Source organism: Alosa pseudoharengus, unplaced genomic scaffold (assembly GCF_046254945.1).
Source record: "Alosa pseudoharengus isolate Yale_2024_CS ecotype anadromous, Long Island Sound unplaced genomic scaffold, YU_APseudo_1.1 YU_APseudo_1.1_scf_24, whole genome shotgun sequence".
Taxonomy (NCBI): Eukaryota; Metazoa; Chordata; class Actinopteri; order Clupeiformes; family Clupeidae; genus Alosa; species Alosa pseudoharengus.
The window spans coordinates 25,866,241-25,891,663 of record NW_027468689.1 but is presented as its reverse complement, the minus strand read 5'-3'; the positions used below and the strand labels follow the sequence as shown (position 1 = coordinate 25,891,663).

The 25,423-nt window shown below is 41.8% G+C and overlaps 1 protein-coding gene across 1 annotated transcript in view; it reads left to right on the top strand.

The window, feature by feature from the left end:
• Positions 1-25,423, top strand: part of gpc5a (glypican 5a) — a 132,652-nt gene that overhangs the window by 92,531 nt on the left and 14,698 nt on the right. Inside the window, exon 7 of the mRNA XM_076303600.1 lies at positions 6,421-6,583. Within this exon, the coding sequence (XP_076159715.1) occupies positions 6,421-6,583 (163 nt within the window). The remainder of the gene's footprint in view (positions 1-6,420; positions 6,584-25,423) is intronic.

Sequence of the window (25,423 nt, the reverse complement as noted above, 5' to 3'; positions counted from 1 at the left end):
TGGTTCGAACTTTGATTTCATTTGCTGTTTGATGCTGGTTGATAAAGTTATATTGCACTGACATGGCAAGGTCACACCAGAGTGACAGCTCTGGGTAGAAATGAATAAAACCCTGATTTTTGACAGAGAAGTCCTAACAGGAACATCTGTATAGAGAGAGAGAGAGAGAGAGTGTGTTAGAGAGAGAAAGAGAACACTATACTGAGTGTTTTGTTTAATTTTGGTTCTAATACCAGGACAATATTTCCGTTGATTCCACTGTCTGATAGAAATTGTAAAAGGCAGTTTGATTGATTTCTGTTTCTACAAGCTCCATTGTTTGCATCTCAAAAGAACACCGTTGCTGTGATATGACCTCTCAAGATCTGGCAAACACAGTTCTCTGGCTGCTAATCTGCTTTTGCAAGACGCACTCTGGAATGTGGGGAATGACCCTGCAAACTTGTTTTAAATTGCTCCACTTAGATTTTAGACATACTGAAAAAGATCAGTGTTAAAACAGTAAGCCCAGTTTTTTTGTGTTAGTTAGTTTGTTTTATGCCTATTATTCACAACAATTTATAAAAAATGACTTTGCCAGGAAGTTTTTTTTTATCTTGGATGCTGTCCATATTTTGTTATTTAATGTCCTTTTCACAGACACTGTCTTTGTTTAGATTGCGCATAAAGCCCTACAGCTCTGATCGGTGGCGCTATACCTCGCTCTATACCTCTTGCTCCACCTGTGTCTCACATCAGATGTGGCAGTGCTATTTCCATATGGGACCATAATGTGGACATGTCCAACAGTGAGAAGGTGTTAAACAGGTTGTTTTACACATGTACTGTAGGCCTCTTAATTTCAATGATCATAGGCTTTCTAACTTGTATGTTTGTGATCACCGATGTTTGTTGCATTTGAGGTTGTTTTCAACCATTTGAAATGTAAGTGGCATTGCCTGACAACTCAGAGAACGTATTTTGTGGCATTGCCTGACAACTCACAGAACGTATTTTGTTGCTAAACTCTGATACCATAACTTAACATACACACACATTTAGATAGACGACCTGCGGGGTGGATTGCACTTGTTTACATCATAGTGTCTGGTCAGTATTCCTGCTGTGTGTGCTCTGCATAGTAATTTGTGAGGATAAAGCAGTTGCTTATAGTTTGCACGCCCCATACTTAATGTTCTCGATTTGTCCAGTGTGGCTTTACAGAGTCAGAAGCTGCAGGATCCATCTCTGCAGTGTGTGTGTATATCCGTATATGCTCCAAACCTATGCCAAACCAGTCCAGTGGGAAGTTAACAGTGGGAGGCAATCATACTTACAACATGGAAACTCCAAATGAATGGGATATGGAGGACCAAAGATGAGAGGATAAATAAATAAATGCAGACATAAATTATGAGATGTACATATGAATAGATGAATGTACAGTTTGGTCATGAAACCTAGTTATTAATTAATTCAATTATGTATTTCTTCATTTATTTCTGTATTTCTTCATTTATTAGTGGGTTTGATCCAGCAAGCCCACTATTGTTCTTCTTAAGTTTACTTATTATTAGTGGGTTTAATTTACATTATCCAAATCCATTCAGCCCAGTTCAATGCCTTGCCAGCACCAGTTGTAAAGGTCATGTAAAAAAAGATATTTTTTTAAAGCCAATCTATGTTCATTCAGGTCATTAAAAAAATATATATTTTTTTTCCCAGTCCATTCAGCCCAGTTCATTGCCAAGCTAGCTCCATTCAAACTTAGTCATATACCGGTATACAGTTGTATAGATTATAACATTGAGAAACACACATCCATTCAGATATTATACACATCCACGCCACACTACTGTTCAAGTTAAGTTACTCATCATTGCCCAGCAAGAAGTCCACAATGAATTAAATTGCCTTGCCACGATCTGTGGAGCTTACAGACTACGTTAAATTACTATAGGTTCTGTATGCTATTTAAAACCGAGCTAACGATGAGTCCCTTCATGACGGTGTGTTGCAATGCATTCTGGGTACTGTACTGCTCGTCAACTGACCCACCAAACAATGATGCTTGAACTAAACATAGAGTAAAAATAAATCGCTACCAAGGCTCCAAATAGCAACACACTTACACCGTAGCATAATGAGGGTATCTACATGTAAACCGAAGCATTGAGAACTGTGAAAGTCTACTAGTGATGGCGAACTGAAGCTTTCTGAACCAGTGAAGCTTTCAATCCAATTGTATCGAAAAAAGGTTCAGTACTCGAAGCTTCAGAACTCTATGAGGATCTCTGCTGGTGAAAGTTAAGGATAGCATTGTGTCACGAAGTGTTTCAGACATTAGCCATGAATGTCTTTTGAGTCGAAGATGAATAAATGTTGAGCATGAATTAATGGATAAATAAATAATGTCATAAATAGGCTTAACTAAGCCTATTTTGTACCCTGCATAAATACAAATGTAATTGCCTTCTCTACAAAAACAATAAAGGTAGTATTTTGGCTGTGAACATTTCTTGTATTCGTAAACAAATACATCAATTTAGAAGGGAGATGAATAAAGAATTGGCATGCACATTGCACACACATTTCTGTGATTATATTGAGTACGTAGCCTAGACCAATTGTAATCTGGGTTGTGTTGTAACTGTGCGATTCAGTCCTGCACACGCCTGGACTCGAACCCGCGAAACAGACGCACCTTAGAACGGGAGTCGAGCGTGCTGATAATTGAGCTAAAAGCCCGGGCTATAAGCTTTCGTGTCAGCAGCACTATTGAGTCTGTTGGCTCTCCTTCTTCAACAGCCCACAACGGCGCCCCCCGTGTCGCGCCACTTTAATGCTTTGAATTAAATTTCGAAGCAGTCACGTGGGTGTGTGTGAAACGAAGCTTCGGACGTCACTGATCACGTGATTATCACAAAACGAATCAAGCTCCGATACAAAGCTTCACTCCAAATTGGTTCATGTCTTCGATACACGCTTCGAAGCAGGGGGTTCACGGGTAACATCACTAAAGTCTACAGGCGGTTTATTAAAAAGAAAAACAGTACCATTCTTGTTCACATATACAGACGGGCGCCATCTTGGGAAAACAGAACTCTCTGGGATGTGGCGTAAATCTCGCCTGAAACCTTGTTGCCGGAACAGCAGGGAAGAGGCAACAGGATACACACGAAAGATACACAGGATACACTCGGAATTCGAACGAATTTGAAGACATCGAAGAACGAACCAAAGATTCTAGAACAGAGCTATTGAAAATGAATGCGTTAGCAATAGCCACTGCTCTTTTTAAAGCCAAGCCCTGGAATTGCGTTAAAAACGTAATCAGCCAAATTGACTCACTTCTTAAGACCCTTGGATATGGTGTTACAACTATGTAGAGTCGAAATGTAAATTGTTAGTATGGTTTTAATGTGTAAACAGACCAACCACGATTTTGCAATGAAGTGAATGGAGTCATTTTAGGTACTCCTTTCACGAGGTCTGTAGTTCTGTCAAAATTTATCTTATCTTTGAACAGACTACATGGTTATCTTCCTTAGACTTTGTAGATGTAGTAACTACAATTTGGAGGCGAAATTCGAAGTGTAAATATGGTTTTAATGTGTAAACAGAACAACCGAGATTTTGCGAGCTAGAAAAAAGTAAGTGAATGAATGAATAGTTACTGCTTTTCTGAGGGCTGGCGTTCTCATAAAATCGACGTAATCTTTGAAAAGACTACCTGGTTATCTTCCTTAGACTTCGTAGATGTAGTTACTACAATTTGGAGTCGAAATTCAAAGTGCAAATATGGTTTAAATGTGTAAACAAGACGCCTGATGTTTAATTTATGTTAATAAATGGGCACAGTATTATTGTGTACAGTAATGGGCTATCAGTAGTACGTAAACAGTTCATGTGTTATGTGATTTACATAAACTAGTAAACAACAGAAATGTTAAAAGCTGGTAGGGGGAGGGGGTGGGTTCATGTAGGTGGGTCCTATGACCCCAAAGTATGCCTTGACTGGGCCTCAGGTCAAAGAAGTTTGAGAAAGGCTGATGTAGACGACAAAGCAGCAAGGAGGCGTCGTGTGATCATTCAAACAAGTTTTATGACAAAGTCGATGAGGGTGGGAAAAATCGTACATTTCTGTGCAAACTTTGCCTGCACTTCAGTCACATTCAGTCACATTGTCTTTTCGGTTCCAGCAGCCAACAACCTCAGAACTGACCCTTCAGGCCTCTCACGAGGCGCTGGCCTTCTAACCTAGTGACCACCATAGCAACCAGCATGATTACCCTAGCAACCAGCATAGCAACCACAATATTTATGTGTTTTAGCTTATTGGATGTTGCGTTAATGCAGATAACTTTTGATCCGTGCGCCCGATTTTCATAAATGAGGTACCGTTGGAATCCTTGGATGAGGCCGAGTTCCATGCCCCTGATCAAACCCACTTTTGCAGTTCCTGGGAACAGCAATTCTAGTTTATTTCTGTATTTCTATTTATTTACGTAGGCTATGTATTTCCACATTGCTTGACTTATCTATTGTTCCATTTCCACATTGCTTCATTTATGTAGGCTATTTATGTACCCTAGGCTATTTCTAAATTGTTTCATTCTTTTAATTATGTATTTCCCCATTGTTTAAATTATTTACTGTACGTAAATGAGGTAGCAATTAGTTAATTGTGGAAATTAATTAGGCCTACCAGTTTGACCAAACTGTAGATAAATGTATTTATTTGTAGCCTACATATCTAATCTATGTCTGCAATTATTATTTTTTTATCCTGTCATCTTTGGTTCTTCATACTCCATTCAGCAGCGTGGAGCTGCAGCTCTCATTTGGAGTTTTTGGACATTGCAATGCTGAATCATCGTTATTTTGGGAAATGGGAAAAGACATGAGTTTGACTTTGGTATGGACTTTAGGCTATACAGGAATAAATGAGGGAAACAGGTAGGCTGACAGCCTGAACTACAAACACAGGATTTATACTGTTCATTCATAATTATTGGGTTGAACACGCACAGTGGTGTCATGTAAGCACCCTGTTCATGTTGCACAGCACTTGTCATGACATGTTGAGTCTGTTAGGAGGCACAAAGGCACAGTTTAGTACATGCCCTCATAGCACAGCTTGTAGACACTTTGACTGCTTTAGTTGCTTGCCGGCTAACTCCCGTCAAACAGCACCGATTTTTTTTTTACATTTTTCCAACCGACAGTATGCCGTGAACATGATCAACTGAGCTCCGTAAAAAACATCCTTTAACTGTCTGTCAACTGCAATGAAGATGTCTGCCACAAATTAAATCTGGAGTCCAGTTCAGGCATATACGATCACCTATGTTCTTGGCTCAGTTAAGCTGCTTGATGTGTTGAATAAGTAGGCTCTTTCTGAAATGTGGAAAGCGTGAACTAAGTTTGTCTCTTATTATGACTCTGCGGTAGCCTTTTGTGCGCTTCCATTTCAGTGGGAATGCACCATTTAATTATAGGGCAGGAAATTAAGCAAAGCCATTTTACCCATGGTATGAATAACTTCATTATAGCCCACTGTGTGGGAGGCAGGTTAATATCTATGTTCTGCCATAGCTCACGTCCCCCCTCAAAGTTTCGCCATTTCATTTTTATTTCTGGCTGTATAGCCTTCCTTGTTACTTCTGACTTAATTTTCTTTCTTTCTTTCTTTCTTTCTTTCTTTCTTTCTGCCTCTTTTGTTCTCTCTCTCTCCCCCCTCCTTTTTCTCGCTCTCTTTCTTTCTTTGTTGCTTTTATGGTCCTTTATGTTACATGTTACGTTCTGCAGCACTGTGCGTGGACAGACTCTAAAACAAGCTCAAAGTGGCTGCTCGTTTCTGCAGTTTGTGTGTCTCTGTCAGCCGTCCATCACGGCTGGAATAATCCATTAGGTCTGCCACTTAATCCACTAATATTGAACCACTACAGTAACTAATTACTGCGGACAATTACAGCAGGCCTATAAAGCCCCTACCTGTCTGATAAATACAAACAGCTTTCAGTGTCTGAGAGGTGGTCCTGCATCTCAATGAGGTAATTAAGGCAAGTCATTATCACTGTGTATGACTGTGAAGTTCACAAAGTTTGCCACCATTAACAAGCAGCACAGGAACATTGAAATTATTAGTGCTTATTAAAGGATGTTGTTATTATTGCCGTTATCAGGTCAAAGCGGCTTAACAGGACTTTTTCTAAGAAATGTAAGATGATTATTTGCACGGGTGCTTTGTTGTGTCGATTGTCACATAGTTCTTCAATTATTTTCAAGTGTAATTGCTTTTGCTCGACCAAAACTCTTCATCTTCTTATTGCCAATGATTGCAATTGAATTGTGTTTTCATAATGATGTGAATAACAATGTATCTGCTGAGATTATTAGTTCGTGTTTATGTGAATCGTTGTCTTCGTCTTTCTGCAGCTGTTACAAGGGAAGTCGATCCCAAAGTTTGGGACTCTAGACGAGATTGAGACGGGCAGTGGTGACCGTGAGGGACATTACAGCGGCGACTGTGACGACGAGGACGGCTGCTGGGGGTCAGGAAATGGAGACGTGAAGAGGACAATCCTGAGAATCTCCAAACGTGAGTGCTCTCATCATGTCCACTTGATCACAAACAAGGCCTTGGCGTTGGGGATGAATGATTTTAACTATGGTCAGTTCTGTATTGACCTGTAAGCAGTGGTGTTTATTGTATCCCTTATCCGTAAATAGGGGAGAAAGTATTGCCGGCAAAAATCATTTTAAACACTTTTCTATTTCACACTGAATTCACAGAAACATATAACATTGTAACAGTCTGGTGAGATGCCACATGTTCTAAGCATCTTACCAGACTGTTACGATGTTACGATACGTAGGCCATCGAGACATCCAGTATTCTCACCTGAGTGTAGACTTACCTGACAGGTACTTTAGCCTGTGCTGTTCCCGTGGGACGGTTCTAGCAGAGCTAGAGGGATCCTGCTAAAGAACGAGGGGATTCAGACAGATCCCGACAGAGTCTGGCTCACAGCGGTAGGTAGAATAGGCAGTAATCGCTTCAAAGCTGTCCTGCTTCCTACTTCCTGGAAGTGAGTTTCCATTTGTCCATCAGTGACAACCAGGTGAAAACATTTTTATATTTTGTTGAAATTTTTCTGTGACATTATTTTGATTTTGCCCCATGGGAATGTTTTCTGTGGAAAGCCAAATGTCCAGGCAAATGTCCAAAAAGTAAAAAGACCTCTAGTGTAGTACAGCTAGTCCTCAACTCTAGGGCATTTTATTAAGGGCAACGTTCATGACTTCCTAATGAACTAAATCACTTCATACAACAATGTTATGGTTGTTTCTAAAATAAATTCCCCTCCGATCACAAAGAGCTCAGTCGTTGCCAAGGGGATTGGCTGGTGTCGGGTGGGTTGGGGATGTAGTGGTGAGGCTCCGCCTTATGGATCCCACCACACGCCCTTCTCTCTGCATAAGCTGATCTCCCTCACCTGTCGTCGCCCATGCAAAAGTGTCTGATTCATCACACTCCCTCCGCCCTCCACCGAGGGGTCATCAAGATCCCCCGGTCATCTCACAATGACGTTTCCCTATTCGGCCTGTCCGTCAATCTGACACCAGTCCCACGCAGCTATGTCTAATTGCTTGTGTGTGTGTGAGTGTGTGAGTGTGTGTGTGTGTGTACGCACGTCATGCCATATTTCACCGGACACTGTGGGGACTCCCTCATCTATCACGCACCCAGCCAAGCTGCTCTCAGGCGCGGGCGTCACACATGGTATCCAGCAGGGCTGGGCCTCCATACTCCTCCTCTCCTCCTTCCCTCGTGCTCCTCCTCCTCCTCCTCCTCATCTCCTCTTCTCTCCCCTGTGACCATTTCATGTGCGGTTCAGAGCCGTTCCTCTCACTCAGCAGGCCTTCTCTCTGCAGCTGTCTCACAGCCTCTGTCTGAGCCAAGCCAAGCTCACCACTCCTCTCCTCTCCTCTCCTCTCCTCTCCTCTCCTCTCCTCACCTCTCCTCTCCTCTTCTCTCCTCTTCTCTCCTCACCTCTCCTCTCCTCTCCTCTCCTCTTCTCTTCTCTACTCTCCTCTTCTCACCTCTCCTCTCCTCTCCTCTCCTCACCTCTCCTCACCTCTTCTCTCCTCTACTCTCCTCACCTCTCCTCTCCTCTTCTCACCTCTCCTCTTCTCACCTCTCCTCTCCTCTCCTCTCCTCTCCTCACCTCTCCTCTTCTCACCTCTCCTCTCCTCTCCTCTCCTCTTCTCTCCTCTACTCTCAACACCTCTCCTCTCCTCTCCTCAGCACAGTGCAGTCTTTTAAGGACAGAGATTGTTGCATTCGCCCACAGCTCCCCTGTGCAGTGTAGTGCTCAAACAATGTGGACTAGCACATTGTAATATTAGATCAGATTAATGTTATCACCATTTTAGGAGGGGAAAAATATAGGTGTGCAGATTTAAAGCCGTCTCGAGTATGTATTCTGTATATTGAAATGTCTTGCTTGGCCTGTGTTCTCCCAGTGGAATTTGTGATATTTATGGTCGGTCAAATGTGAAGGGAAGAAGAAAAGTAAGTGATAATTCCTGGTACGATCGCTTTATGTAAGTGCCGGGGCTACAAGAGCATCTTAGGAAAAAGAGCGCTTATAGTTCTCACACCGACGTGCCTTTTCTGTTTTGATTTTTTTTTTCCGCTATATTCACATTAAATGAGATTTGGAGATTAGGGGAAGTTGCAGATCAACAGACAGGCCTTCATTTCATTTCCCCTTCTCCCCGAATGGCACAAGAGCTGAGGGCTGGTATCGAGTTTTTGCTCACTTGCAGCGGAGTTTGTTAAGCTGCCTTGTGTTTTAATCACTAAGGGAAATTATGATGGACAGAAAGAACAGTCTGAAATCCCTTAATCTACTCAGCTCTCCTTCAGTTCCCCGAGGCTCAGCAAAGCGTAGAACACACAGTGATATTTTAGGATTATTTTTTCCCCTTTTAATTTACACACTATGCTCCATCTTTCTATTTTGATACAGAATGAGAAGTGTACAGAGGAGATACATGTGAAAAAATGCACTTTCCTGTTTCATGCTAGAGGGTTGAATTGAGTGATGTTTCCAGGTGCATGTTCTTCACATTGCTCCAGAGGAATGGGATGGATGTTATATATTTGTTTGCGTATACAAATGTGTGGGGACAACATGTTGATGCCAGTGGCAAGTAAACATTTGTCTATCTGCATTGTGCTGAAGCAGTCGGTTGGGTTTGACTGTTTGTTCTCTACAAGCTCAACAGTTTGTCAATCTTCACACACAGAAGCCCCCCTGCCACGCAACACCCCCCCCCCCCCCCCCTCCACACACACGCACACACACACACACACACACACACACACAATCTTACCAACTTGAGCAGCAGCAGTATTGCCCGTCTCGCACATGCCAAGGATGACATCTGAATGTCAACACACAGAGCTGTCACTCTTGGGGCAAAAGTGTAATTCCTGTCGTCACCAGCTGCTCTGTACTCTTAACCCCTTTAAGGCAAGATATCTGTCTGCATGAAAGCTCACAGGCCCGGAGGCACACAGCATTACCATACCAGCGCTTTATCAACGTCCAGAAACAACAACAACAAAAATAATATATTTAAAGGTGTTCACAGCTGAAAAGGAAAGGGAGGTTTGTCTTCTGTTTGAGAATTCTCAATTATTTGCATTGCATTGAAAGTCAGCAGCATTTAGTGAAGTATCTTGTGAGCCCCTCTTGAGAAATGTCACCGGGCACTGGCTTTGCAGGCCAGTAATGGCAGCTGCTGTTTATGCAGCGTGCAGGAAAACAGCGTCAGGGAGACATGTTGGCGGCAGCAACGCAGTGATAAGAGACTTGGCATCAATTTCCTGTGAGGACACACAAAGAGCGGATGAGAGTGAGAGAGAATAAGAGAGGGAGAGATAGAGAGAGAGACAGAGAAGTGCAGAAGGGCCCTTTTGGTGGGCCTGTTATTAATTAATAGCCCGTCTCCTGGGGACATTACATGATATGAATCCCTGGGTCTTCATCACAGTTCTGGCGGGCTAATGAATGCTGAAGGTGAGCCTTTCGACGCGCTGAGATCTAATGATCCAAGGTATTGCGAGAGATGCTCGTAATGGAGCCAGTGGGGGTATCAAGATGCTGGAAGCTGATTATATATGCAAAAATCCAATGCATCGCGGCTCTGTAAAGCACTACACCGCACACCTCTGTGAGACGCCCAAGATCAGCTTGCCTGTGATTGTTACTGTATGTCTAAAAAAGAACATTTGTATTCACAGGAAATGACCATATGAATGAAACATATCTCTGTGCATCATTGATCCCATTAACCTAGTCCTAGCATGTTGTACAGATGATGCTCTTGCTGGTGTGTGAACTATGGGCTTTATGAGTCCTCGGTGGTACTATGGTTACTGAGATCTACAAAGACTAGCTTCAGGCTGATTACTGTGCTGCTCATTAATGTCCAGACACCTCTCTCTGTCCAGTCCTTAAAAAAGAAGGGGTGGGGTGGTTAAAAACCCCCAGCCTCCCAACACACACACACACACACACACACAAGTCAACACTCACACTACACTATCGGAATTAGACACAGCTGTTTGGTAAGAGAAAAGCTCTTTTAATGTTTCTGTGTTTTGTTATTTTGTTTTGGTGGGCTATGTTGGTTATAAAAGAACGGATAATAAGAAGAGTCAATGTGAAATATTTAGTAGATGTGTGGTTATGGCACCAGCTGTGTGGAAATGAGGTGGCGTGTCAAACAGTGATGGAAATGAACAATAATCATCAGCCTCAGAAACTGGGCTCAGGTCTCTCATTCATATCAGGAGATGAGAGTCCCGTCTGTCTCAGTGGACTCAACTGCCATTCGGCTGGCTGCAGAGATCTGCCTCTAAGTGCAAACGCAAAACCAAACGAGCACCGCCGAATGCGAATTGGATGAGCCGCCGCTGTCCTTATGCATTATTGAAGAGCTGTTTGCTGTCACGTTAATTGGCACTGTAATATCTGCCGTGCGATTATCATGAACCATCGTTGTCATCATTAGACTTTGTTATCACCCATAACGTCACCTCCTCTAACGACACTCTCGTATCTCTCCCTAAACCTCTGGCAGTGAGACAACGATTGCTATCGGGGGGGGGGGGGGTGGGGGGGGGGGGGGGGGTTTGGGGAGCATTAATTGTAATATCAAAGTTAGTGCCAGGGTTGTTTGAAAGTAAGGCTACGAGCGGTTTGCCTGGCTGTCGGCAGGACCTCAATGGGGAGGTGGCAGAGGTTGCACCCTATTAGCGTGTGTTAGACCGTGCCACTTGTCCTCCTCAGGGCAATGTCATATGTGGCAGCTGTTCCCCGCCCAATTAAAAGGGCTGCTTTAGGAACACTGGCGCTCAGAGAGCCCTGTCAGGTCTAATGCGGTGGACCGCATGCTGGCCCCGGAGCACAGCCACTGTATTTATGTTTTTTTTAATACCTCACAAGATGTCGTGACCTCTCTGCGCGCCGCCTTGAGTCCAACGGGAAGTCATTTCAATTTAGCGTCAACTTGAGTGTGTCAACTTGTCCATGCCACGGTTTACCGTTGATGGTCAAGTGTTCTCGAGAGATTCTATATTTTATTTTCGTTTTGCCTTGAATGTGGCTTCACCTCATTGTGCAGTAGTTTTTATGGTCGTTGAAGGGCTCGTTGCGGTTATTAATGCCTCCCAAGAGGCAGAGATCAGGGTCCCTTGAACAATACTTCCCCAATGTATTTTCAATGCAACGCTGATCCACCTACATTCTGTAATCTGTCACTTATTTGAACACCACTCAGAATGTACAGGAGTATTGGTATGGATGTGAGATGTCTTGCTTCATGGAGTTTTTTTTTAAAGATGTCGAGGGCACAAGGCAATAACGCAGTGCATGCAGTGAATAAATACATAATTCCAGCTTTTTGCCTTTTTTTCTTATTATTTATTTACACCGATATATTGTAGATTAATCTTTTGCAATGTATCAAGTATTGCAGAATATCGCGATATCATTATCATGGGCAGTATCAGTCAGTTGCTCTGTAATTTCTTTGATTTTTTTTTTTTTTTTTTTTTCAAAAAATGTTCAGAAGGGAAATTGTCCAGAAATAACATATGGTTGATTTTAACATTATTCAAAAGTCAAGGTAAAGTTCCCAATTACAGAAGCACTGTCTGAGGCTGTTATCCCCAGAGAATGATAAACAGCATGATTTATTCATGGAAGAGCAACATAGTGTCACCCAAAGTTCTGATTTCCTCTGCTCCTTGACATATTACTTTGCAGCAAATTGCTCTAGCCGAGAAAACGGTAAATAAAAGAATAACTTCTCTTCGTTTTCTCCCTCCATCCTGTCTTTGCTTATTTTAAACAGCTGAATCACTATTTGGAAATGCAGCTCTGAAGTCATTACTAAATCATGTGTCGTGCATTACTCACTGGCACCTTCACATCCTTTAAGCTGACCTATGTCCGATTGTCTGACTGAGCTTTATTATCTCATTCACACAGGTAAACAATCAATAAAACATAGAAAATGTCACATTTCTTAAACTCACATTAATGTTCCCATGTCTATGTTCTGGTAGGTTAAAAAATATAACATGCTCTATTTTCTGGCATGTGCATAAACCTACGACAAGTTGCACAATGAATGCTTTTTAGCTTTCTTGCTAAATAGATATGGTTCATGTTTCTCAAGAGATATTGTTCCTTATTGGATCACATGGATTCTGCATGAACTATAGCTGATTTTTTTTTATCATTCTTTCTCTGTTGCCATAGAGATTATATGGTCTGATCTTAAGAAGCTGTTAACACTGCAGGTAATAGTAACATCCTTGATTGGGGTCTCTGAATGGCAAAAATGGAGGACATTAAATCGAGTGTGCAATCAAAGTAATTAGCTGTTTCTTATGAAAAGTTTTCTGAATAACTGTTGTCAGTCAGCTTCCTATCAGGAAGAGGCCTTGTTGAGAGTGTTGGCTGCATAGCATATACAGTTACAGGCTCTTGCTTTTTTCCCTTCCAGTCAATAATGGCATTTGGAAATCCGTCTCCACTGCACAGTGAATACAGCGTGTGGCGGAGTGCTTAGCTCTGGATTACCCGGCACATGAGCAGTTTGAAGTAGCTTGGAAATCCTATCTGTCTCCAAAGTTCATGAAAAGTTCTGGTCGTCACCAAAAAAAAAAAAAGCTGAAATTGTCAAAATCCCATGCCTAGTTTTCCTTTTAGATGGTTAGAAATGTACATGTGTTTCTGTCTTTTTTTTTTGAAAAACACAGAAGAGTGGTTGAGAAAGTTTCCTTGAGAAATGCAGTGGCTTTTATACTATTCTCGATGCTACTTGCTTGGATCACCGTCTCATATGCAAAAAAAAACAAAAAAACAGCCATTCTCTGGTTCCATAAAAGACAAGCCCTGCCACTCTTCGCCCATCAGCTGTGTACTTAGGAGAATACCTGCTGTCATTTTGAAGGGCATTTCACTTTACAACAACAGCTCTTCAAATGCACGTTTTCCCTTGAAGGGCTAGAATGTGCAAAAATGTCAAACGTCAGTTCCAACCCCAGCCTACCCCCCAACCCTCCACCCCACGCCTACCCAGCACCTCCCCAACAATTAGGTGCCACATTCATAGAGGGAGGCAGGAGCAATGGTAGCGGGAGGCCAGTGCATCTGTATTGTCGGCCGCATGTTTCACAGCACCGCACGTGTTGCTTCCCCCAACACGGGCCGTCCCGCTCCTCTCCACCCCTTATTCCCATAACCGACTTAATGAGTTGCAGCTTGCATGCAGCAGGACGCCTCGTTGCGGTAATGGACCATGAAAAGGGCAAGCACACATCACGCACACATCATTCTGCGTGGCACCGGCGTAATCGCCTTGATGGCAGCCGAGTCACAACGACCAGTGCCAGGTGGCGTCTCAGTCGCCGAACCCAAAGCTCCATTACCATTACCGCGGAGCTGCCGAGCGACTGCTTTATTTGTTATCCAAGTTAGCTATTCAACGTGGCTGTAATTTGACCTGTGTCTGTGCTTAATAACTGCAGAGCCTTAAATGAAAGACTTGTAAATTAATATTACGTTCACCCTTGAAGAGTGGTCAGCCGTTTTATATATAACTGTCTGGACTCTCTTGGCCAGCAGTTAATGTCTTGCCCTTATCTGAGTTTGTCCTTGAGTGTGCATCAGTGGAAGGGCTGAGCCCTCAATGTTCTTTCCCTCCATCTCTCTTTCTCTCTCTGCTCTCTTTCTCTCTCTCTGGACTCTCTTTCTCTCTACTTTCTCTTCCTTCTTTACATTCACAGTCCACCCTCAGTATCTCTCTCTCTCTTTCTCTCTCTCTCTCTCTCTCTCTGCCACACTGGGCATAAAATGCTGCCCTCCACCGCGGTGCAAAAAGCACTCAGCTCACTAGCAGCAAGCTACAGCACCCTCAGACATGGCTCAGGAAAGCCATGTCACCCTGGGGAGCTGAGGGCCCCAGTCTCCTTCAGCCCAAATGAACAGATTCGTAAGAACACACTCAGTGGACGCTTTAGCACAGCTAAATAAACTGTCACCACCATTACGTTTGTTTTGTTTTGTTTTTTTGTAAGGATTTTCTTTTAGGCCATGTCATGTGATTTGTGGCAAAACAAGCTCATTTGATTGCGTTTGTGTTTAGGCATTTGCTTTGGTGTTTTTTTTTTTTTTATTATTATTATTATTATTTGTACTCCAGCTATTCATCCAGGCTCAAGTCATTTATCATTTCCTCCTCATCTGAGAGGGGAAGCAAAATAAAATCACTCGCTCATTAAAGGTGCTCTAAGCGATGCTGTTGACTTCTGTTGACGTTCAAACAAAACAGAGAGCTAGCTCGCTACTTCCTCCCCCTCCCTCCCATGCAATTGAAACTCTCCTAAATGAGCATCTCGTCTGTGATTTGCTGGAACAGTTTATTATGTTTTTATTTGTTAAGTTTGCCCAGGTTGTTTTCGTTGCCGTTTTTGGAGCCTGGGCTGTCCACAGAGATTGCATTTTTTTACAGTGTATTTAAGACACAGGCAGCTAGCGGATGGTGGGGTGATGTTTGCTGTAAGCGACAAAAAAAAAAGTTTTAGCCTAAAAAATGCGTTCCATCGCACCTTTAAAGTCTGATCCTTCCATTTCAGATATAACAGACTGTGCTTGCTGAACAGAGCTGAGCTGGCGTACCCATGAGCTTCCGCCGCTCATCGCTGTCGTTTTTAGTATTCATAGCCCGGCGTTCATAAATATCATCATACCTCCTGGCCCTTTGTGCCAGTGCTATTTGTGAAGGGTTTAGCTCGCTAATTGGTTTTAAGTCACAATCATTGTTTGTCACGGCCTAATCCTTGCAGGAAGGAACGCTCTTTGTCTAGTGTGGCTGGAATGTTGATTTGCTTCTGTTTTAAGTCTGTCCGTTAGCAGTGTCGGTGACATGCACTTGCATCTTCCTCAATAATCTCTTCAAGACTTTCAATCAGCAACGCCTCATGCAATAGCAGGGATATTATGATGTTCTCCAAAGAGACATGCTCCTGTGTTTATGTGCAATCACAGGACATGCAAATGTAAGCTCTTAAAGCTTTGTTTACTAAACTCATTTCATCACACATACTGTACTGTATCTTACTCAAGTATTGCTGTGAGATTGCATGCAGTATACACAATTTGCTGGCACTCTCTCAACATAATATCCATCTTGAGGAGCCCAAGCTGTAAAGCTAAAGTTTATGCCACTACATCTGAAAGCTGTCTTTTTTTCCCCCTGTGCTATTTCAACTTCAGAGCTCGAACTCAATATCAATGTGCCAATAGGTGACCAAAGTTCGGAGGCACCCAAATATTGAGAGAGGCCTTGTGTTTGCAATCCTGGAGCCGAGATTTTGGGAGCAGGACTTTTGCCAGCTTACCCCTACTTGACCCTGTACAGCAGACAGGTCAGAGGGATCTTTCTCGCAGACCCGTGTGAGAAAACCAGGGATGAGTTAGACACACAAGTCCCTGTCAAGCCCTGGCCAGAGCAGGACCGTCCAGTCGTTAAATTTATTCTAGCGCAAAGTTTTCTTATTTCCTCCCTCATTGCTCGTGCTGAGTTAGAGCTGTGTTTTGGCATTATTGCACCCCTGTTGAGTTCACTTGAGATCTCAGTTTGAATGGCAATGATTGCGGGACAAAGGACCAAATGTGTTTCCTTGGAAACTTAACATGTGCGTTCCAAAAATGGCACTCTAGTTTCCGTATGAGACACTTCTGTGCTGCTGCCATTTGGAGGTGGTGTATGAATACAAAGTGTGTAAGGAGACCTTCTGAATCTGCCTGGGATGAAACTGTGTATGGCATTTAAATGCAGTCTGAATTTACTTTCGTGCTGTTATTTAAATTTGTAGGTGCTAATCTAATTCATATGTATGTTCATACACTTGTCAATATTAAGCAACATTTGTTTTTCATACTCTGTAGAGAATACATTTTGCACAGTGCATATTAATGGGGCGGACTGGAAGTTGGAAGAAGTTACGTTTGTTAGACGATTTCACAGAACTAATTGCTGTTCAGGAACAGTGCTTCATGTTTTGGACAGTCTCCTTTATTTTCCTGAGAGAGACCTTGGGGAAGAGGTTAAGATATTTGGTGGAAAAGTGTAGACAGCCTCTGACAAAGACTCTGTCAAAGGCTGAGCCCATTGCTAAGAGCTGGAATTCCGACGAAAGATATGTGGAACCCTCATTTCTCTCTCAGGAAATCTCTCTCTCTCTCTGACAGCTGCAAGCAAACAAGTTAGAAATGAAAAGTGATTATAATGAAAAATGATTATAACAAAGCATCATATGACCTGTAGACACTTTTCCAACGATTCGTCTGTACCACAGGTAAAAGGCTAAATGTATCTCTGTGGCGAGGAGAGAAGGCTTGTGTCTGTCCCGTGTCTATACAAAAGGGGGAAAACATGACTGCAGAATGCAGTGTTGCATGCAGACAGTGGCTGGCTGTTGTCCGTCTGAGTAGCTGTCAAGTTGCTGTGAGAGAGGGCAGCTCAGCTGTCAGACGCTTGTCGTCCAGCACCCAGAGTGTGACCCTCAGCCCACGTGATCAGTACCTGGCAACCTCTTAATCGGCCCCCTCGCAGAGGACTGTCGAAGCCAGTTGAGTCTTCACCTCTTGACTCGGCCGGGACTTCCCCACCACCACCTCAAACTCACCCCCGCACTCAACCTTCCTCACCCCTTACACTCGGGTTAAGCCACATGGATGTCAAATGTACACAAAGCAGGGGCCTTGACGAGCGAAAGTGTCAAAAGCTGTTAAAACATATGCCTGCCAGAAAAGAGAAGCCAGGTAAAAATAGAAAAGTCCTGTCTGTTCTCTGAACCCTACCCCCCTCACACACACACACATACACACACACACACAAACACACACACACACACACACACACACACACACACACACACACACACACACACACACACACACACACACATATATACACACACACACACATATACACACACCCCTCTCAAACCACTACCACTGCTGCCTCTGCACTCCCCAATCCTCCCCGGATTTAGTCTTTTGTCACACCCATGCGTTGGATCATATCTGGGGCAGAAATGAGTGAGGATAATGAGCGATTGAAACATGCATGAGTTCACAGTGCATAATCGAGTGTGACAAAGACTTTATTTGCTCTGATGTGTGAAGATTTACAGTCTAGGAAAAAAAAGTAAAAAAAGCCACCCTTGAGATTCAATGAAAAACTCATCTAATTGCTCTTTTCCCCTTTCACTGTAAATCACATTTCCTTAATAAGCCTCTTTATTTTGGGAGGAATTCAATGTTCAGTCATTCCTAATTATGTTTATTTTATTTGCCAAATACAAGTTATTATACAGAATAGCACTGTAGGCGATATTTAGGATCAGTGTTGAAAAACTAAATGGATGGTTAAAAAAATCATTTAAAGAGTGGTTTATTAATATTTCCAGCTGCACAGTCTAAATTGTGCATGTATATAGATGTAATGTACAGCACATACCCATTTTACAACAAAAGCTTGTTCTGTCAGCAAAACAAATGTTCTACCTCCCAGGCAATCTATCAGGCACTTTTATTATTGCTATTTGTATTTTTTCCCTGCGTTGTTTTTTGGATGCTTCGAGCTTTGTTTCAATTACCTGTTCGCCGGCATGCTCCATTTATACTTGTCAGCGTCCAGATCTCCCGCATTGCCATGACCACAAACAAGTCGCCACCTGAAGATTCCATTCCAGCATGCACACCCGTGCGAGCGAGCCAATGGTGAACCGCGGGAGTCTCCCCTGTGCTTTCAGGTCCTGCGCCAGGGCAGACAGCAGAACACATCCCTTTCACATACGTAGGATTACTCTTACGCATGTTCCTGCAGACAACAAAGTGATGGATGATACATTATCCATAAGGGGAAAACTGGCAGAACAACAATTCACGCGGCGTGTTGAGCCGTGCCACCATGTATTTGTCTCCTGGGTCATATCCAGGCACTATGTGAAAAGATTTAAATCGCCATCACCGCTCACAAAAGCCAAATTTCATTTTAATGGGCTTGACGTGGAGAAATAAGCCACCCAGGGTCGTGCCAGCCAAACAGTAACAATTTACGCTTCAGGGAGGCTCAACTCAACAATAGGCTCTCTCTACTCCTTTTACATTAAGCATGATATCCAGGATGCTGGACCTAAAAAGAACAGACAGAGTGGAGGAATGAGAGAGAGAGAGAGAAAGAGAAAGAGAGAGAGTGTGTTGTCAAAGTGGAGGGGGAGAGCAGAGAAGGAAAGAGAGGCTCAAAACACCTCTCCCCAGGGGGCATTACACAGCAAAACAACGTTCATATCCACCCAACCACTGCAGACTTATACAAAGCATTAAAAACAAATACTGTGTTATCAGAAAAAAAACTCAAGCCCTCGAACAGATTTAGACCTTAACAATCAAATAGGCTACTGAAGCATAGCAAAGCCATGAATATCTCTCTGACAAAAAAGTGGATTTTTTTAAGAATTGTGGTGCACAGAATGTTATGTTATGCCTTGGAGAGAGAGATTGCAAAGTGAAGTGAGAAAGGGAGACTATAGATTTGCAGATTTCACCTTAGTATTAAGTTATTCAGTTCCTATTCTTCCATGCATCTTACAGATACGCTACATGTAAAAATAAGGCGGTGTGAAAGCATGTGACGCAGTTTCCTGCTCTCTGATCCTCTTCTCCCGTGGGTATTATTAGCTAAAGTCTTAAGGATCAGGAATAATATCTGATGCATCTGCAGTTTGCCCATTTGTCCTGAAATTTGCCGCAAGTGTGAATAATTGCACAAGGAATAATAGCAGGAAAAAGCAAGGGAAAGGGTATGCATCGGGGTTGAAACATTTATGCCTTGAGGAATTCTTACCTTTATTTTACGTGACTCCTCTCTCACCTCCATTGTGGTTGGCCCTCATAGTATACGTATATGTTTACTTTATTTTTTGTGTTTATGTTCATGAATGTGCGCAAGCAGTTGATGCACGTAAATGAAAATGTTTATCACAAAAGGCAGGACCAAATACCAAACAACTTATAGCTAATTACATTCAATAATTAGTCAATTTGCCATATTGTACCTTTCAATCCATTAATTTTACTCACATTATTTTGCTTATGATTTGATTAGTCCTCTTAATTGAACTCTTGTTATTCTGTCAGTGGTTTGAACTTTGAAACACAACTACACAACATAATTCAACATGACTATATTTGACATTCAGCAGTGTGTCCTGGCATTCTGCACAGTTTATGTTTCCTGAAAATTGTTGGGTTTAAATCTCAGAGCTCTCAGAGACAGTCTTTCATCAATGTTGCTTATATCAATTCTATACAACTCAACATGCTGCACAACACCACTGATGATAGGACATGTCACAATGTTATTCTGTGAAGACACAAATACAGCAGAACATGGCTTTAGTGAAACATCAATAGTCCTCTTGATGATGACCTCTGACCTTTTCATAAAGGTCAAACAACAAACAAGTCAAACAACCTTTACTCAAGGTCGCAGTGTTGCATTCTTTGCCTTGAGGGTGCTGCAAACACTGCTTTCACCCTCATTTGTTGGCACACATAATCAGCAAGTTACAACATACAAACATACAAGCAGAAATGGAATAAAAATTAACAAAATGTAGCTTCTCCCAGTCTCCCAGGCAGTGGTTCTTAAACTGGGGGTCGGTTTTTAGTCAAAGGCTTCCACTGACATAATGCCTTTGGTGTTAAAATAGCCTACCATGTCTTTTTGGAGTGGGTCGCCAGACAAAACGTTTAAGAACCACTGTTTTATACCATTAACACTGTGATGTCAGTCACTGTTTACCAAAGATAAACCCTACCATGACCTAGCTGATCACTATGCTGATAGCCAGCTGTATCGCTTTGTCTCCCCCTCATTTCTCTCCACCAGCACCCCTGTGCCATTTGTCCGTGTGCTTTACAATGTCGATTTTCAGCTAGCTTGTCTTAGCGCCCCTTGTCCAGGCAAAGGCTTTTTGTGATCTTCATCCATCCTTATCTGTCACAGGATCTTAATTGGAGGTGGTAATTATCTGACCACATGCTATTAAGTATCCTATTCGAGGAAGTGTGGTAACTGAAAATGAATGCCCATTGATTGGCCGAGCTGACATCTGACTACCTTCTTCTCTCAGATTAGTCTTGTATTGATCTCCAGTCCCTTGCTGTCCCCACCCATCGACCTGTCGCTAATGTGTGGCCGAAGCTTGACCATTCATTATTTGTGTTATGACTCACTCATCCATCCAGAGTGCCACTGATGTGCTCTGAGAAAATTGACTTTGGCCTGACAGTGGTCATTTGATACCAACCACCCCCTCACCAGTCTATCGTTCACGTCCATTTAGAATACTTACTTTTGGGCCCAGTGCAGATAATGTGCTTTTTTTTGGTCCCTGAGAAGGAAGGGTAATTTGCTGCCAAGGTTACCAAGTAGGACAAAATTGGCAAGTGCTCAGCATTTGTTAAGTTAAATGGATATCACTGAAATAAGCCTTTGCTTGCTTCTTTGCTAATGTAAAGCTACACATAATGTACACACAGGAACGTAGAGGTCATACATCATATGGTAACCTTATTTTGGATAATAGACTGTAAGGTATTTGAACTTCAGGTATCCTTGAATTTGACAGCTCTTTAAATCATGCAGGGGTGTGGGTCCACCTGAATATATGCACAGTGAGATAGAGCTGTTTGCTGTGTCTGCATGTTGATATCGATTGGAGAAGGTTAAGCATGTTTATGGCAGCACTCCGTACATTAATGGCACCACATTAATAGTGAATGATAATTTCACACTTGGAAAAAGCACAGCAGTTATTTAAGCTATTTGATTGGACAAGAGGCATTCCATTACTGTAATTATGTATTGCAACAGCACTGGCTCTTTTTATCCTGTTTGCATCTCCCCACTTTGCAGTGCCCCCATGCAGTCACTTTATCTTTTGCTTGTTTGAAGAACAGGCCTAGCACAAGATTAAAACAGCACCACATACTTGAACCATGTGATGAACCCACCTTTCCGTCTAAGCAATTGCAAATCCTAGGGTACAAATTTAACCACATCCAATTACAGGGCTACATAGAATTGCATTTAATGGAGCAAGCAGATTGATTTAGCTTGGCCCTGGGCTCTGGCCACTCCACTGGGTTACTGTGGAGCATTGTCTCGGCCTTACATATTAATCATTAGACTTGAACAGGGGAGAATGCTGTCTAATTGCAAGTTAAGTTTAGGCAAATTGATGTGTTCCAGCGAGATTGGGCTGGAGCTCATTTCACCCCTGAATCATTGTGTTGAGGGACACAGGAGAACATGCCGTGATGTGGGGAGTCTGCGAGTGCTTCACGTACTGTGTGCCAAGCAGGGGGAGCTTATGGAATGGTTGTAGAGCATGGTTTGTTTTAAGTTTCAATTTGCTTTGGTTAGGATTGTGAATTTCTATATCATTAATTGAATAGATACATGCTTTATATGTCTGTAAAATTGAGGATATATTTGTTAAATGACTTTTAAAATGGTAAGCCTCATACAAGTTTTCACATTTTAAAGTCAATATTTTGGCATCACAACTTTGATTGTCCTTGACTGTTTTATACCCAGAGGATAGTAGCTTGTAAATTCAGGGCAATTCTGTAGGAATTTTGTAGAAGGACATACAGGAATATTTAGAAGACCTTCACATGAATTACCATTTCAATCATCTGTGTACTGAAATTGGTTTTGTTTTAAGTTTCCTTATCAAGCTTAACCAGACCTTTCTCTGCTAGGTTTAAACATTCAAAACCTCTCCTTCTTTCAACAGTAAAGGAATCTTCATACTTGTCACTCACAAAGTTTATTTATGTTTCTTGAACTCCTCTCCGTTGTTAAAGTTGGCCATATATTTCAGTTTCCTCAGTCCGAATTTACCTTGAGCCAGCATTGACAAAACTTCACTTACACTTCACCTCACTTACACTTCACCTTCTCAACACTTCACTTAGTCATCCACCTTCTAGATCTGCATGGAGAAATACAGGTAGGTAGGTATAGGAGTATCCAGCTCACTTGGCTTTATATTTAATATTGTCAAAATATGCCAAAATAGTGTTTATTGGAGTTAGAGTCACTGAAGTAAGAAATGTGTTGCTAGGAGAAAGGGAATATGGTGAGTTTCAGGAGTAAAGGATGTGGAAGTTTTGTTCTACTGCGACATTGACGGTGCTTATTGATGATACTGTACCCCATAATGCATTATGCCTGCCTAATCTGTTAATTCAGTATGAACTTTCTTACAAAGTCTCTTACTACAAATTCTTCTTTTTTTGTCTATTTGTATTTCCTCTTTTCTTCCTTATACTATCCTTGTGCAATATGCTGTACGTTTAGCCCGTATAGCCTGCCTGAGTGTAGTGTGATTGCAGATAAGAGCATTCCATTTTGCCCTAGGGTAACCACCCCTCTGTTCAATTATGGATGGACATTTTGCAAATTTCATCCTCAGGACACATTTCTTTCTTTCTCGGGTGATTATTCAAAGTGCTGTGACTGCTCAGCTTAGAAACATGACAGTAATGTGTCACTGCCTTTGTATGTACCATTGTGACAAAGCCATCCTAAAATAGACACAAATGAACTTAGAGCATATGATTCATATATGACTGTAATAGAAAGTGACATATATGTAGTTGAATTTAGAGAATGTTTTTTTTCTTCTTTTTTTTCCATTAAATACACAGAATATATGGAGAATTACTTTTCTGACTCCTTGACACATGGGGGAGAGGGTCCTGGAGTGTGAAATCCTGGTGTGAATGGAGGTTGCTCCCTGACAGACTGTCACCCACTCAGACATCACAGTCCTGAGCAGTCTGGCTGTGTCTATATCTGTCTAATGCCTTATGTGTTCCAGTGAAGTGTATTTATAGAACACGTAGATACACAACTTAAAAAATATGTGAAGTATGCAGCTTGTTAACAGTTTGCCTTTTTACACATTTGCCTATACATCTCTTTAAGACATTCTTTCCCCCTGTTGTAAATGGACACACTTATACTGTATATTAAGACTGTCTGACTTTTTTTTTTCTCCTTTTTTCTTTTGAAAACCTGGTTTTGGCAAGGATGTTGCTATGAAGCACTCAGTCATAATTCATCTCTCTGATGAATGGCTTCTCTTCGACTGGTATACAGAATAGTGCAGTTGACTGGCGAATATCTTTGTTCAGTAATCTCCCGTTGTACAGTAGCTTTGATCGATCCTGACTATGGCATATTTAATCACCAAAACACTGGCCTGTTGAAGAACTGCATCAAAGTTTGAACTGCATACCTAGAACTTAGCTTTACTTTGTTGACAAACAGACCCATCCTCAATTAATTAAAACTTTAAAAAATAATATATACCTGCACATTGAGTGACTTTCTCAGTTTCCTACTACTCTCTTGTGAAAATCCTAAACTGTCTAAACTAATTTCACTGATAATAGTACTAAGCATAGCTGAGAAGATCGATCATTACAGGTATATGGTTTATTTATTGCCCAGGGAATGATACGTATATATTGGGTGTGGAGAATATTTTGCATCGACCGCTTTTCCTAAGTATGATTTTCTGTCTAGAAAGATGGCTTTGGGTCTTTTCACAGTCTTTCAAAATATCAGGAAAAAGAACCATTTAAAGCAACACCAAAGAACTTTACCTCTGTCGCACGCACGTTATTTGTTATAACGATGTTCACATACAGGGTAGAAAATTTTGCATGACTTATAAAAGTACGATGTATTGCGACATCAGATGCAAGTCAAATTTGTAGTTTCTTATGTCTCATTCCATCGAACTACAGATCCGCTACCCGATCTGGCAAACTTACATAGTGCGGTTTTAGACGATAGAGGGCCGCGAAGCAAATGCAGAATTGCCGTTCACCCTGTTACGAGTTAATGAACCACTGAAACAATTTTGGAAACATTATTTTAAGGTACAAAAAACTCTTTGGTGTTGCTTTAAGGGCAGAAAAGTAGTTGAGAATGCTTTGTGGTTGGCAGCAACCAGTCCCTCTGTATTCCTGTTATTGTGATCGATCATCATGTACTTAGTTCATCCCTTTGGCAGGAGAAATGACTTCCAGGCCTGTTAAATCATATAAACATTACAAAGCTTACCCATAGTGTGGTGTAAAACTGTATGGCTACAGCTAGCAAAATGCAAAATATGTTCTTCCTCTCAAGACAATTACAGAAGCCAGCGGTTTCGTTAAGTATAAACATGGTAGATATCATTATTTACTGATTATGTTGCACCATCATGTCAGAATTACGGACAATGACCATGTGGCATGGGCTGCTATGGCAACCAATGTTATGAGTGCCATATAAATTACAGATAATGCTAACATTGTGCAGTTACAGTATGTCATTGAACTTCATGTGTCACTACCAATGATAGGATATGGCATCGGCATCAACATTGTTGCATTACTTATACTGTATAATAGAAGGTTCATGTCAAGTACAATTTCTGGGAAAGTTCTGAGGAAATATACTTTGTGATGGCTGAAATATAATATATGACTGGGAGATAGGGACAGACTAATGATTATTTTCTTAACTAACGTTTGTTTTCATTGTGGCTCTTGGCTTTTAGATGTTGAAGGTGATTGAATCACACACCCCTGTGGTCAATACTGCTCTACAGAGGCAAAATGCCAGCATTGGAAAGGCATCTTTTGGGAAAATAACTTATTAAGAGGGAAAAAGTGAAACACACAAAGGGGGTTGATTGAACTGAACTATC